General features: G+C 35.3%; 1 protein-coding gene across 3 annotated transcripts in view; it reads left to right on the forward strand.

Annotated features, from left to right (window-relative positions):
- LOC121431933 (protein FAM13A-like) overlaps positions 1-16,112 on the forward strand; it is a 205,311-nt gene that overhangs the window by 155,752 nt on the left and 33,447 nt on the right. Inside the window, exons 15-17 of one of the 3 annotated variants that reach the window (XM_041629710.1) lie at positions 846-951; positions 5,786-5,857; positions 12,142-12,204. In XM_041629710.1, coding sequence (XP_041485644.1) covers positions 846-951; positions 5,786-5,857; positions 12,142-12,204 — 241 coding nt within the window. The remainder of the gene's footprint in view (positions 1-845; positions 952-5,785; positions 5,858-12,141; positions 12,205-16,112) is intronic. The other 2 variants (XM_041629711.1, XM_041629712.1) reach the window with 2 other exon arrangements.

A 16,112-nucleotide genomic window follows, 5' to 3' on the forward strand; every position in this document is an offset into this window, starting at 1 on the left:
CGGTTATTTTCATAAGTGGGCGAGACACAAAATCGCTTTTGCCTTGTATTTAATATTTACCCTCTGAAATGTCCATATTAATATCAATTTCTTAAATTTTAAATGAATAAGAAATGAAGGAATGTGGGAAGAAATATAATTTGAAAGAACAGACAAGATAGATAAAAAATGTTCAAAGAAAAGCAATGTATGTACCATGATCATGGTCAGGAATTAATTGATCTAGAGAGTTGAAACAGGAGACAAATAACCTGCTCTCAGCTGCTATTATACTGGTAAAATTTACATTCCGAATATGAAATGTTATTCCAAAGTCAATATTTTCTAAAAAGTAGTGTAATTGGGCCAGTTACTGAAATTAAAAAGATAAATTATCAGTTCCCTTTCAGTCCTGAAAGATCGATGTCGAGTAATTTCACTACACTACAATACACTAAAAAATAGTACAGTGCCATGTACTCATTTTTGTGTTATAATGTGTTTGAAAACACTTAGCATCCAAGAATGGACTGATAATTTATCTTTTCTCTTGTGACACACATCTCTGCACTCGTGTCTCACTTTGGATACAGTTCTGTTGTGTGGCAAAGGAGATCGTGATATTTCCATTTATTTTAACAAGTGGGCAAATCACAATATTGCTAAAACCTTGTTTAAATGGGAAAGGGTTGGGGTAGCCATGGATGCCTTCTTTCACCTTAGATATTTTTTAGGGGTGATAAAATATGGATGAACTTCATGTAACAAAGGTTATTAATATTTCAACATGAATGTACAATACATGTATATCTCTCAATGATGTAGGCTTATTTACATTTTCACCATGTTACATATTTCTGTATTAGCATGGCAAGGCCAGCAAGCTTCACCAAGAGGAGGAGGGGGTCAAAGTGGATCAGAAGGGAGTACACAGACCCTATCCAGGCTTGAGAAACTCCAAACGATAACAAGGTTTGTATTATAACCTAATCAAATATTAATATAGATTGCCAAGATCTGCAGAGAGCCTCTACACATGAATGGAACAGATATAAAGAAACAATGTAAATAATTGCTTATTGAAGTATTTTAAAGGAAAAAGTAATGCCACACATACACCATGTCTTGGATTTTAAATGATATTAATAGTTGAATTTGAGTCAACTTTAATGCAATGTCTAATTTCCATTTGAAGGTTTCTCTTAAGGTATGTTGTTATGTCAAGTATATTCAATGCGGTCACATTCTTCTTTTTGTACTTATATCAGAGGTACCCAATTACCCATTACTGGATACATACATATGATTTTGCAATGTTTTTACAGAATTTGTATTGCACATCATTGACACTATAAAGTTTTTATATTTTGTCTCCACCCAATTTTCTTATTTTGCGATATTGATTTTACTAAGATTATTATTATCTTTTTTTCTCCCCCCCCCCCCCTCCTTTTCCTTTCTACTATCTTCATTTGTCAATGAAGGGAGAATAATAGGTTTGCAAATTCAATTTTTCCTCCAATTTTTTATCTTTTCTATTTTTTCGTGCTATGTATCCTCCAAATTATTTAGCTTAGTATAGATTTCTGTATCGATTTCTGTTTTATTGCAGTTCGCCCATAGCCCAGCATTGTATTCAGCAAAACTCCTGTGTAATATGTTTTCATTCTCATACACCCCTTTGAAATGCTTGATAATATAAATTTGTAATACTCAACAGCATTTTGTGAATTTGTACATGACAACATAAACATTGTCTATTTATCTACTGTCCCGTGACCCTGTGTGCTATCAATAGGAGTCAATTGATACCATTTCAGGGATTCAAGTAGCCTATCTGATATGCGCCAGGCTATAGAGGGCAAGTTGCTGGTCGCGCGAAGCAGACTGACGGGCGAGTGCGAAGCCCGAGCGCCTATCATCACTGGTAAAGTCATCAATATGCATTATGGTTATATGCGTGACATACTTTTTATTATGCATCTTTCATGAGATATCCCTTATATGGCGATCAACTGTATTTTTTAACCAATCAAATATCATCGCAGTCTATGATTTTATTGGGCGAGTTCATTCGTACGTGGGTTCATTCAGAAAATCAAAAATTTAATAAACCTTTTGTTTCCTCATATTTCTTAAATTTTTTATTTAATTATTTATAATAAGAAATACGCTTTTGTGTTGAACATTCTATTTTATTTAGAGCTTAATTGAACAATTATTTGTTTTCTCTCTGACATCTTATACCTGCTTCGAAGTGGTCTTCCCTGCAGCTGGCACTGGTAGCTTCTGTCTCACTGCTCATGCTCCCACTCTCAGTCTCATAACATAGAAAGTCACACGACATTGGCAGAGCCTGGTATATTGCACTTTTTCCGAATCCAGTCGGTAAACGTACAAAACAATCCTCTCCATTAAGTACTGAACATATCGCTGAAGCCTGCAGATCCTTAAAGTTGTCTATTCTGAGCTTTTTGGCAGCATATTTCAAACTCTCTTTAATTCTGTCAGACTTGAAATCTCTCGTGAACGCCATTTTGAGCGAAGTGAGCCCGTGAATATTCTTTTTAACGAGCTCACTCGTTAATATAAACTTTTTAATGAGCTCGTTAATATTCATAATACTTCATGTTCAAGCCTCTTTGCTTATTGGTGCGTGTTCGCGGACAGTTATGTGTATTAAAGCTTAGTTGGGGTTCGTAGAAATTCGTTTTTCGTCTTTACCAGTGGTAAGGGGCGCTCGGGCTGCGCCCTTGCCTGACGCATATCAGATAGGCTAGGATTAAAGGAGAATTTCACCTTGACAAGGTTGTCTTAATAAAAACAGAACATTTTGAGAAAAATATTTGGGGAGGTGTGATGAAAATCTGAAGAAAGTCATAGTTATGAATGTTTAAACTTTTCATTTTCTGACTTTGCAGACTAGCAGTTCCTCCATATGCTGTGAAATGAATTTTTATTTCTAAAGAGAAATTGAAAGCGATATTATTCAGGGGCTAGATATATCAGACACATCAATTTACACCTTTTTCTGTAATAGAAATATTTTTATTCATCATATTACACTTAAGACATGGGTTTTATGGAATTTATATTACATGATATATGGGGGAGCTGCTCGCATATGACAATACAAATTTTCAAAAACTCTATTTATTCTCAATGGATTTTATTTTAATTTTTTTATTAAAAATCAACTTATTGACCACATGAATTTCCCCATTAAAAGTTGTCATTGATATACAGTCGCTGGTAGCATTTGAATGCAACTAAAGTCATAAATATGCTCAAATTTATTGTTCTTAGCATAATTATGCTTCAAATATGTTCTGCAATAAAAATAACCATAAAAGAATTCATCAAACGGTAAAAAAGTACATGAGAAATTCATGGTACAAGAAAATAAGAAATCAATTGTGAAATTGGACATTTTTTTCAAATGCAATTGTCAGGAATTCTTCAAAGAATGTAACAAAAAGGCGCATTCTAGGAGCTTTATTTTATTGTTTCGCATGAACAAAGTTTAGCAGAGATCTAGTGAACACTTATCCTTTTAGTCTGTCACATATCACATATTTGTGTGTGAGAATGACCAAGGTCATAGGTCATTTAGTGGTTAAAAGATCATATTGCATATTTAATTGATTGAGAACCACTGTGATGACTTAAGGTAATAATGCTTAAAGTTCAAGTTCACCTCAGAAAAATGTTTATTTGAATAATAGAGAAAAATCAGACAAGCACAATGCTGAAAATTTCATCAAAATCAGATGTAAAATAAGAAAGTTATGACATTTCAAAGTTTTGCATATTTTAACAAAATAGTTATATGAACGAGCCACTTACATCCAAATGAGAAAGTTGATGATGTCACTCACTAATTTTTTTTTTTTTTTTATTGTTTGAGTTATACAATATTTCAATTTTTAAGAATTTGACGATTAGGACCTCCTTGCCTGAAGCACAAAATGTTAAAATAATGGAATTTCATGTGTTCAGGGAAGAATGAAACTTCATTTCACATGACAATGACGAGAAAATAAAGATATTTCATATAATTAAATACAAAAGAAATAGTGATGTCATCAGTTCCTCATTTGCATACCGACCGAGATGTGCATATAACTGTTATGTGAACTGAAGCAAAATTTTAAAATGCCATAACTTATTTTACATCCGATTTTGATGAAATTTTCAGTGTTATGCATGTTTAATTTTTCTCTTTTTATTCAAATCATGTTTTTGTTGGGGTGGATTTATCCTATAAATAAGCATTATCAATTATTATGAAATAAAATATTTCATGTGTAGGGACAGTGATTTTCTGTTTTTCTAACAAATTGCCTTTTCCATTTCAGAAAATTTTAAATTACGTTTCAGCCTGTCTGAAATCAGGAATTCTGTTTCCTCAGAGACTTTGTATTCAAGAAAAAGTGACAATTCTGTTTACATAAAGTCAATACAAATTACAGGTATATCACGATATGCCCTGGGCAACCACAGCAGGAAGACACGAGTACGAGTGAATGGAAAATCACAAATTAAAAAAAAAATACAGAAGACAGCAAAAACAGGAAGATATCTGTAGTAAAGTTAATAAATCACAGAACTACAACATATATTACTCCCAAATCCACGGTGCAGAAAATCACTGTCCCTATATTTGGACTGGTAAAGGTTAAATCAGTACTTCTTCTGACCATAATACTGCCTTCACACATTGTCAATTTTTCCTGTACAGAAACGGCATAAGGAATAACATTTTGACTGACCGCGATTTCAGTGTGCACGATCAGTCAAAACGTCTTATCGCTTTTTACGTGCAAATTCAGTGCAGTGCCCAGTGCCGATACGACGGTTTGGCTGACCGTGCGCATTGGAATTTGCCGGAAGTCAAAACGTCGTATCGCTCTGTTCCAGTACATGATTCCAATTGGATTGCGCATTTTATTTTAAAAAATTATGGCTCCGTCGTGAAAATCATCTGATATCTTGCTGCCTAGAAATTTAATTATGAATAGAGTAGGACTTGTACTTTCATTTTCTGCAAACATCTCAAAATTGATTTCTTTGATCAAAATTGACTGATACAACGGTTCGCATGACAGCCGATGATATCTTTATACCCCCACTTATTAAAGTTTGAAGGGGGTATATACATGTACAGGTAGAAATCTGATAATTAGTTTAAAACCTTGTGATTCAAACTACTTCATCAGTTTTCAACTTATTCTCAAGTAAAACTCCCTGTGGATCATGAAAGTTGTCAAAAATATTCACCGTGGGGTAGAGACTTGCAAGATTCATTTTCTAAATGTTTTCAAAGCTGCATTACCATAGTCACAGCATAGAGGGATAATAATCACCTTCAGTGATTTTTCTAGTCATAACAAAGTACATGTATTAAACCTGAATCATGTTTGCCAACCCTGTAGGTCACTATTCTGGGGTTTTTAACTATTTTCAATAATAGATCATTGCAAAGGATTGTTGTCCAAATGTCCTCGCATTCAAAATATGACAAAATTCAACTGAACTGATTGGTTTCATGAGCCATCTATTCATGTACATGTATATAGTTTCATGCATGTATTAAATCTATAAATAGTTCATGGGACCCTACATTAGCATTTACTAATATTGCTGTAATTCAAGTAACTGCAAATACATATTTTCAATATTATAAATATCATTTCTAATTACTTCTACTCCATAATTCTTTTAATGTTTGTGCCCCCTGGCGTAAAGTGCTGTGTATCTTTTGGAATATTTTAAGTTGAGCATCCACGTATTCTTTGTTCCACAGTCTTCTCCAGCATGAACCTTATGATGCTCCACTCTCCCCCAGGGCAAAAGATGCCCCACCCACCTTTGGAAGGTGACTATATGCATTACATATATATTCTCTCTGTTATATATAATATATATGAACACTTATGCATATTAGTGTGCCTGTACAAAGTTGTCAAGTAGACAGAAAAATGCAACTATGCTCCTATTATTATGTGCTTATTTTGTTGTATTGGTTATATGGTAATGCTTGTTTTAAACTCAGAGCTATTTGTACTTGCTTCAGTTTTTTGTTAGATTTCATTTCATGGTCTCTTGTAATTCTAAACTTAATGTAACATTCAAAGAATCAAATGATTACTTCTTTTATACATGTGTATCTCATAACAATGAATATTTTTGTAACTTCTATGATTTATTACCTTTTTTCTGGTTTCTGTATTTTACTTCACACCTGTCTGGTTGTTCAGAATGGGGAATAGTTTTAACTTAGAAAGAAAAGTATTCTTATCATCTTCATACACATCTCTCTTTCAAGCATACTGCTATGATGTCTCCTTTCCTCTTTCCCCATCCATGTATGGACCTCATTTCATCTCATTGCATAACTTTTCATGTGGTACATTTCCTCCTTTTGATAACTTCCATGGAACCTTGGGTTGTTGAGTTATATTACTACCAACAAATCATCAATATAACCTTTCATGGGTTTTTCTGATTGATTATAGTTTCTTTATTAAAAGGATATGTATCCATGAGTCTTTGCTTATCCACTTCAATCTACTTACATTTTACCAAAAGCTGGCCTATCCCAAATACATTTACTCAAACAAAGCGTGTTTGCATGCATGAGTAATGCACCCATCTACATGTATCTCGACATAAAATAGTGCAACTTACAAAGGTATGCGTTAATTCTTTCATTTGCTTGGTAGAACATCTTTACAATCACACACATAAATGCTCTCCCAAAATTGCATTTTTATCATGTCCAAATTGGGCTCTTATTCTTAGGCTCCCCTTTATCCCAAGAATTTCATCTATTCTTGCAGAAGTCCTTTTGTTCTTTCTTATTATCATAGTATATGCTGCTAGGCAGACTGTTTTTATTTCAGTTGGCTTAGCCATGACATTCAGCCTGCTTGGATTTCCACATTCTCTCTGTTGTCTGGAATATGACATGGATGATGCATCTTTAGAATCAATTTATTATGATATTGTTAAGATTCACAAAAGGAGTTTGTAGTACACAATGTGTAAGGTCCTAGAAAGGACTAAGAAAAAGTGGATAGAGGAATATTTAAAATGGAGAGGAGAGAAAGTGGAGTATCTTTGGAAGCAAATGTCATCTTTAAAAGGACTGTTAACCAGAAAGAGAAGCTTGAGACAGCCTTCTCACATCTCTTCAATTCAAACTAGCTATCTTATATCTACTCAAGCCTCTCTCACCTCTTCAATTCAAACTAGCTATCTTATATCTACTCAAGCCTCTCTCATCTCTTCAATTCAAACAAGCTATCTTATATCTACTCAAGCCTCTCTCATCTCTTCAATTCAAACTAGCTATCTTACATCTACTCAAGCCTCTCTCATCTCTTCAATTCAAACTAGCTATCTTATATCTACTCAAGCCTCTCTTACCTCTTCAATTCAAACTAGCTATCTTATATCTACTCAAGCCTCTCTCATCTCTCAATTCAAACTAACTATCTTATATCTACTCAATCCTCTCTTACCTCTTCAATTCAAACTAGCTATCTTATATCTACTCAAGCCTCTCTCATCTCTCAATTCAAACTAGCTATCTTATATCTACTCAAGCCTCTCTCATCTCTTCAATTCAAACTAGCTATCTTATATCTACTCAAGCCTCTCTCATCTCTTCAATTCAAACTAGCTATCTTATATCTACTCAAGCCTCTCTCATCTCTTCAATTCAAACTAGCTATCTTATATCTACTCAAGCCTCTCTCATCTCTCAATTCAAACTAGCTATCTTATATCTACTCAAGCCTCTCTCATCTCTTCAATTCAAACTAGCTATCTTACATCTACTCAAGCCTCTCTCATCTCTTCAATTCAAACTAGCTATCTTACATCTACTCAAGCCTCTCTCATCTCTTCAATTCAAACTAACTATCTTATATCTACTCAAGCCTCTCTTACCTCTTCAATTCAAACTAGCTATCTTACATCTACTCAAGCCTCTCTCATCTCTTCAATTCAAACTAACTATCTTATATCTACTCAAGCCTCTCTTACCTCTTCAATTCAAACTAGCTATCTTATATCTACTCAAGCCTCTCTCATCTCTCAATTCAAACTAGCTATCTTATATCTACTCAAGCCTCTCTTACCTCTTCAATTCAAACTAGCTATCTTATATCTACTCAAGCCTCTCTCATCTCTCAATTCAAACTAGCTATCTTATATCTACTCAAGCCTCTCTCATCTCTTCAATTCAAACTAGCTATCTTACATCTACTCAAGCCTCTCTTACCTCTTCAATTCAAACTAGCTATCTTATATCTACTCAAGCCTCTCTCATCTCTTCAATTCAAACTAGCTATCTTATATCTACTCAAGCCTCTCTCATCTCTTCAATTCAAACTAGCTATCTTATATCTACTCAAGCCTCTCTCATCTCTTCAATTCAAACTAGCTATCTTATATCTACTCAAGCCTCTCTCATCTCTTCAATTCAAACAAGCTATCTTATATCTACTCAAGCCTCTCTCATCTCTTCAATTCAAACTAGCTATCTTATATCTACTCAAGCCTCTCTCATCTCTCAATTCAAACTAGCTATCTTATATCTACTCAAGCCTCTCTCATCTCTTCAATTCAAACTAGCTATCTTATATCTACTCAAGCCTCTCTTACCTCTTCAATTCAAACTAGCTATCTTATATCTACTCAAGCTCCTCTCACCTCTTCAATTCAAACTAGCTATCTTATATCTACTCAAGCCTCTCTCATCTCTCAATTCAAACTAGCTATCTTATATCTACTCAAGCCTCTCTCATCTCTTCAATTCAAACTAGCTATCTTATATCTACTCAAGCCTCTCTCATCTCTCAATTCAAACTAGCTATCTTATATCTACTCAAGCCTCTCTTACCTCTTCAATTCAAACTAGCTATCTTATATCTACTCAAGCCTCTCTTACCTCTTCAATTCAAACTAGCTATCTTATATCTACTCAAGCCTCTCTCATCTCTCAATTCAAACTAGCTATCTTATATCTACTCAAGCCTCTCTCATCTCTTCAATTCAAACTAGCTATCTTATATCTACTCAAGCCTCTCTTACCTCTTCAATTCAAACTAGCTATCTTATATCTACTCAAGCCTCTCTCATCTCTCAATTCAAACTAGCTATCTTATATCTACTCAAGCCTCTCTCATCTCTTCAATTCAAACTAGCTATCTTACATCTACTCAAGCCTCTCTTACCTCTTCAATTCAAACTAGCTATCTTATATCTACTCAAGCCTCTCTCATCTCTTCAATTCAAACTAGCTATCTTACATCTACTCAAGCCTCTCTCATCTCTTCAATTCAAACTAGCTATCTTACATCTACTCAAGCCTCTCTCATCTCTTCAATTCAAACTAACTATCTTATATCTACTCAAGCCTCTCTTACCTCTTCAATTCAAACTAGCTATCTTACATCTACTCAAGCCTCTCTCATCTCTTCAATTCAAACTAACTATCTTATATCTACTCAAGCCTCTCTTACCTCTTCAATTCAAACTAGCTATCTTATATCTACTCAAGCCTCTCTCATCTCTCAATTCAAACTAGCTATCTTATATCTACTCAAGCCTCTCTTACCTCTTCAATTCAAACTAGCTATCTTATATCTACTCAAGCCTCTCTCATCTCTCAATTCAAACTAGCTATCTTATATCTACTCAAGCCTCTCTCATCTCTTCAATTCAAACTAGCTATCTTACATCTACTCAAGCCTCTCTCATCTCTTCAATTCAAACTAGCTATCTTATATCTACTCAAGCCTCTCTTACCTCTCAATTCAAACTAGCTATCTTATATCTACTCAAGCCTCTCTCATCTCTCAATTCAAACTAGCTATCTTATATCTACTCAAGCCTCTCTCATCTCTTCAATTCAAACTAGCTATCTTACATCTACTCAAGCCTCTCTTACCTCTTCAATTCAAACTAGCTATCTTATATCTACTCAAGCCTCTCTCATCTCTTCAATTCAAACTAGCTATCTTATATCTACTCAAGCCTCTCTCATCTCTTCAATTCAAACTAGCTATCTTATATCTACTCAAGCCTCTCTCATCTCTTCAATTCAAACTAGCTATCTTACATCTACTCAAGCCTCTCTTACCTCTTCAATTCAAACTAGCTATCTTATATCTACTCAAGCTCCTCTCACCTCTTCCATTCAAGCCAGCCTTGTACTCTTGGGGTGAAACATTCACGGCTATCCTGGGGAGAGTTTAAAGTATATACGTTCATTTACCAATTAATTGTGAAACTGAATTTTCAGAAACTGGTCCTTACGACGATCCATTTTGCTTGTGTAGAAGGGGTACCAATATGAATTTTACAAGTGTAGGAATAAAAATTTAAGTGTGTGTTGCTTGTCGGAAGCATCATCAGTGATATGAATGCAAAAATAATTGTTATTGTTTTAAGTTCGTGTAAATGTACAGGTAAATTGGAAGGTTGGTTTGGTTTAAAAACGCTTATTTCGACAGCTTGCTAAGAGAAAGAATTAATGGAGGCTTCTGTGAGGTACAGTCATGATGATGGGTTAGATGGGTGCATGTACATGTATGCATGATTTCTTTTAATTATTTAATGAGGATTTGCCAGATATAGAGAAAACTAGCATAATTGGTAGATCTTGACAATAAGAAAATCAGGAAATGATCTTCCTGTTTTTATGCCCCCGCAGATGAAGTCCTGAGGGGGCATTAAGGTGTTGCTCCTGTCCGTCTTTCCTTCCGTCCCCCCCCCTCCACTTGGATTCCACACAATAACTCAAAAAATATTTGATGGATTTTATGAAATTTTGGTATGTAGGTGGATGACACCAAAATTCAGGCTAAGTTCGAATTCGGAGTCCGCAGGTCAAAGGTCACAGCTCATGAAATATGCGAGTTGGTTTCCGCATTATTAAATATTCAACAGATTTTTTAAAAATTTGGTGTGTAGGTAGATGACACCTAAATACAGGCTGAGTTTGAATTCGGAGTCCGCAGGTTAAAGGTCACAGCTCATTAAATATGCGAGTTGGTTTCCGCATGATAACTTATGAAATATTCAACAGATTTTTAAAAATTTGGGTGTGTAGGCAGATGACACCAAAGTAAAGGCTGAGTTCGAATTCAGAGTCCGCAGGTCAAAGGTCACAGCTCATACATGCGAGTTGATTTCCACATGATAACTTTGGAAATATTCACCAGATATTAAAAATGTTTGGTGTCTGGGTCGATAACACCAAAATACAGTCATGTCACATCAAATGACCCGACTGTCATGTCACATCAAATGACCCGACTGTCATATCTCATCAAATGACCCGACTGTCATGTCACATCAAATGACCCGACTGTCATGTCACATCAAATGACCCGACTGTCATGTCACATCAAATGACCCGACTGTCATGTCACATCAAATGACCCGACTGTCATGTCACATCAAATGACCCGACTGTCATGTCACATCAAATGACCCGACTGTCATGTCACATCAAATGACCCGACTGTCATGTCACATCAAATGACCCGACTGTCATGTCACATCAAATGACCCGACTGTCATGTCACATCAAATGACCCGACTGTCATGTCACATCAAATGACCCGACTGTCATGTCACATCAAATGACCCGACTGTCATGTCACATCAAATGACCCGACTGTCATGTCACATCAAATGACCCGACTGTCATGTCACATCAAATGACCCGACTGTCATGTCACATCAAATGACCCGACTGTCATGTCACATCAAATGACCTGACTGTCATATCTTCTGTCAGAGACTATTAGGAGAGGGTGAGTCTTAAGGTCAAAGGTCTAAATTTGTTCGTTATATACAGTGTATATGCATATTGGTTTCTGCACGATATTGAGTTCAATCATATTGAATGAATTTCTAATCGCGTTAAGCGGGTGCATCTGTGTCCTTTGGACACATCAGATTTCTTGTTAGGTAAAGGTTACATGACATTTCTATTGCTAACTTTGTGGGTTCATGGTTTATAGTACATGTAGTTTTACAGTGGTATTTAAGTTTGATATTTGCTTGGTTGTTATTTTTCTTTTGGGGGGGCATGGGATATTTTTCTTATTCATTGATCCTGTATCCAACTTCCCTTTACAGTGGCTCATGGGATATGCTGGAGAGCCCGCCCTCACCTGTTACCAAGCACGATTTGTTTCCTCGGTTTGTACCGTGGCAAAATCCTTCCTTTTTTTTTCATTGTTTAAAATCATGCTTTTTACATTGCTTTAATCTTTGCATATCTATATCATTTATCAGTTTTATTATTAATGAGGACTGTGAATTGCTTCAAGACAAACACAGCAAAAGAATGAAAGCTTTAAATGTTTTGAGATGCTGATGACTGTAGCACAGAAAAAGCCTTGGCTTGGCATTAAGAAACTCCACTTTATAAAAGGGAAGATCACCCTGGTTATCAGTTTGTTTTGATAAAAGCACTAAAATAAGAGAAAATATTGTTCAAGATTTGATGAAAATCACTTTAAATGTACCATGAAATTTAATTGTTCAATGTTGTGATGTCACAGTAGCTCCTCCATATGTCGTGTGGCATAAAATCCCGAAATCCATTAAAAAAAGTGAAAGTGGTTTATTTGTTGGCTGGATCAGACACATTTTATTCCCCCTTTTATAAGAAAATTATTTGTATTCATTAATAAAATCAATTTATTGGAGGAATACATAGGTTTATTTCATGGAATGACCGAAATATTCCACTAGTTAAGACCAATATTGCACTCATATGCGATTCATGCGATATTGGCCCTATCACACATGTTATACTTTGAAAATTCATAACTCTATATATTTTTTCTCTAATTTCCCTGCATTTATGAAATCCAACTTATTTTCAGGGTAATTTTCTCCTTTAAAACCATGGACTAATTCTGTATTTTGATTATGAAAAACCAAACATGACCATCATTTTGCGATGTGTAGATGCATGTACTCTCTAGCTATTGAAAAAGGTCTGTTGATAATAAATGTTTTCACAACTATTCTGATAGGAATCGGTGAATGTATAAGTATCTACAATTGGCCGCCAGTATCCATAATGCATTATCAGGCCACGGTTTGATTCAAAACCAGTATTTCTAGGGATGTTTGTTTTGATAGTTTTATCAGTTCATTTTTTAAAGAAAGATTTCTCTAGCAGAAAGGGGCAAATTTATTTTTGTCAATAATTAGATATATCTACCTGTCTTGATAGTTGATTCATTACCTTAGCTGTTCAAATTTATATACAAAAATTCTTTGTGCGCATGCCCAAAGTGTCTCTGGTCGCATGCATTACCAACACACTTCTTCTTTTATCACTTTAATGATTCAGTTTAGACATGGTCCTGAAGTACACACCCCAAAGTTACATCTAGTGCAATATCACTGTCCATCTGCGTGATGTTGGGCATCTTTGTGTATAGCGTTTGCTAGCACTTGACACTAGTACAAGCGAGATCTCAGACTTGAATAAACCTCTGTGAGTCTGGGTGTTGTGCTTCGAGCATTGGCTAGTGCTTCATGCTTTTGGACTTGAAATAGTAATAAATAATTCTCTCTAGATTAGGCTTAAAAGTTTTGGTTTAGAAGCTTAAGGTGTCTTGATATCACTTATATTTTCCCTTACCATCTATTACTCATTGCCAGCAGTATTGAATAAATGAGCATAGGGTTAGGGTTAAATTATTTGCATAATTAGTTTACTTAATTTGCGCTTCTGCACATTAATTATTGATTGCTAATTACACCTAATTTTCACCCTTGTATAAATATGTCCCTTTTTCAAGCTTGCCTAATTAGCTTACCTAATTTTTATGTTATATTTTAATTATTTAGCAACCTAATTTTCCTTTTTTGTATAATTAGGTCTTATTTGCATTTTTGGCGTAATGAGTTCTTTTTATTGCATTTTTGCATAATAATGAGAGCCCCCCCCAAAAAAAAAAAAAAAAATTGCTCGTCTTGCATGATTGGGTCTGCTAATTGATTTTTTTTTTTTATAATTAATGTCAATATGTAATTTGCAAAAAAAGAACCAAAAAAGAAAAGATCGGACATATGCATCTCTTATTGTATACAGTAGGTCGCTTTATATACAGGCTTTCTTTGTTGTTGTGCATATATTAAAGCTTAAACATTTAGCAGTGTTGGAAAGAAAATGAAAGTTCATACATGTATTTCATTGTTCGAAATAGAAATCTGAAACAGAAATACTCAGAAAATTCATTTTGCCCAATTAGTCGTTGGCCACTGTACAGATTGACGTTGCTCTATCTCTTAAGGTATTGTAAGCCAAACAGGGTAGCAGCAACTCCCATCTTTTTACGTCTGTTGGCCGGGGCTTGAACTCTTAACCTCTCGGTAGTGAGACAGGCACTCTCAATGAGCCAACACACCAGTTCAAATAAGGTCAGGGATGGCATTCGCCCCTCACTTTCCTTTAGCCTTCTTTATCTCATTACAGGTCCGAACTTGTTTGACTTTACTGTGCTAACAACCTCCACCTGTCCACCCATGCACAGGTTAGACATGCTGGGCTGCAGGGGGTGAGAATGAATCGAAAGAGAGACCCTTAACGTTAGGCTCTAACAGGAGTGGAACTGTGGACAAATAGCCACATGCTCCTAAAAAGATAATGAGAAAGTGCAGGCCACAGACCCGAAGTGAGGGCTCTGATAGGAGTTGAAATGTGAGCAAATAGCCATGTGCTCCTTACTAGGTGGTTGATAAATGAGGGCTTAAGAAATTTAACAGGCTCTGATTGAAGTAGAACCATGACAAACAACCACATGCTCAAGAGAAATATAAAAACGGTTTCAAACCGGTACCGACTGGCTCAAATAGGGGTGGAATTGTGCTCCTAAGGTGAGTATAAAGATAAGAGGTGATGACTAAAGACCTTGTGTATTACTTTTAAGACGGTCAGAGAGTGGATTGGGCACCTGGTAGCCAGGGAAACCACATACCTCTTCTAAGGTTTGCTTCGGTCCTTTGATACTTTTTCTCTCCTAGCAACTATCAAGTTTTTTTCTTTTCCTCGTCTGCCAGGTGCTCTATCCCCTCACTATGTCCGTATGTTTACCATTGTAATGAATTACATGTATTCATATTTACAGCTGCAGATACCCTTACAAAGGACCCGTCTACTATTTCACTGGCATACGATCAATTCTGTCAAAATATTTTACGTCATGCTTAAACGTCGCAATCATGAACAGCAATATAATAGACGGTCTTCTTTCCTTCTTTCTTTTATGTCTTGTTTTGTCCTCCTTGTCTTGTCTAGTAACCTGTGTGCCCCTGTTCCTTGTAACGTTCTCTGTTTTCGTCCTTGTCCAGTTTCTGTAACTTTCTCTGAGCTCAGCTCTATTTTTTCTATAATTATTTGTAGCTATCAATGATTACACATAAATTATTTGTTAAGGGCCTATCCACAACAAGCTTTTGCTTTACTTTAGGTCCATCCACTTAGAATCTGCTTTTATATTGTAATTATGCATACTATTTCGGAATGAGTTGTATGTTTTTCTTTGTATTTTGATTGATTTGTGGAAAATAAATGAAATGAAATGAATGTAATGAAATGAATAAAAAAAAAACATGAATTGCAAAGACTCGTTCAAACAAAAAGAAAGACAGAGATACGTCACAACTTTTATTTAATTTGAAAAATGCTTGTGAGCACTGTGGGCCTTGAGCTCCATGTTTTTTTCCACCACCAGCAGTCCTAAGCCATGGGTTGATACACTGTTTGGCAATCCATCAGCACCCCAAACAGCTATAGCCACATTCTTTATCTGCCACTCTCACAACCTGTCCTGAGCATATACCCCAATATAGCAAGTCACATTTCTAATTATATGCCAAGTTCTGTTGTATGTCATATTGCTAAATTAGTGGGAAAGGAAGTTCAATCCCAATTTTTATTTTATTTACAGACAAACGATCTCATTAATATTGACCAATATGCCTTCTTGCCAAATCACTCGACTAATACCTGTTTACATAGGATTATTGATGATTGGTACAAATTTTTTAACGAAAAACAGAAAGTTGGTGCATGCTTCTTTGAT

The sequence above is a fragment of the Lytechinus variegatus genome, chromosome 18 (genome assembly GCF_018143015.1).
Source record: "Lytechinus variegatus isolate NC3 chromosome 18, Lvar_3.0, whole genome shotgun sequence".
In the NCBI taxonomy this organism is placed as follows: domain Eukaryota; kingdom Metazoa; phylum Echinodermata; class Echinoidea; order Temnopleuroida; family Toxopneustidae; genus Lytechinus; species Lytechinus variegatus.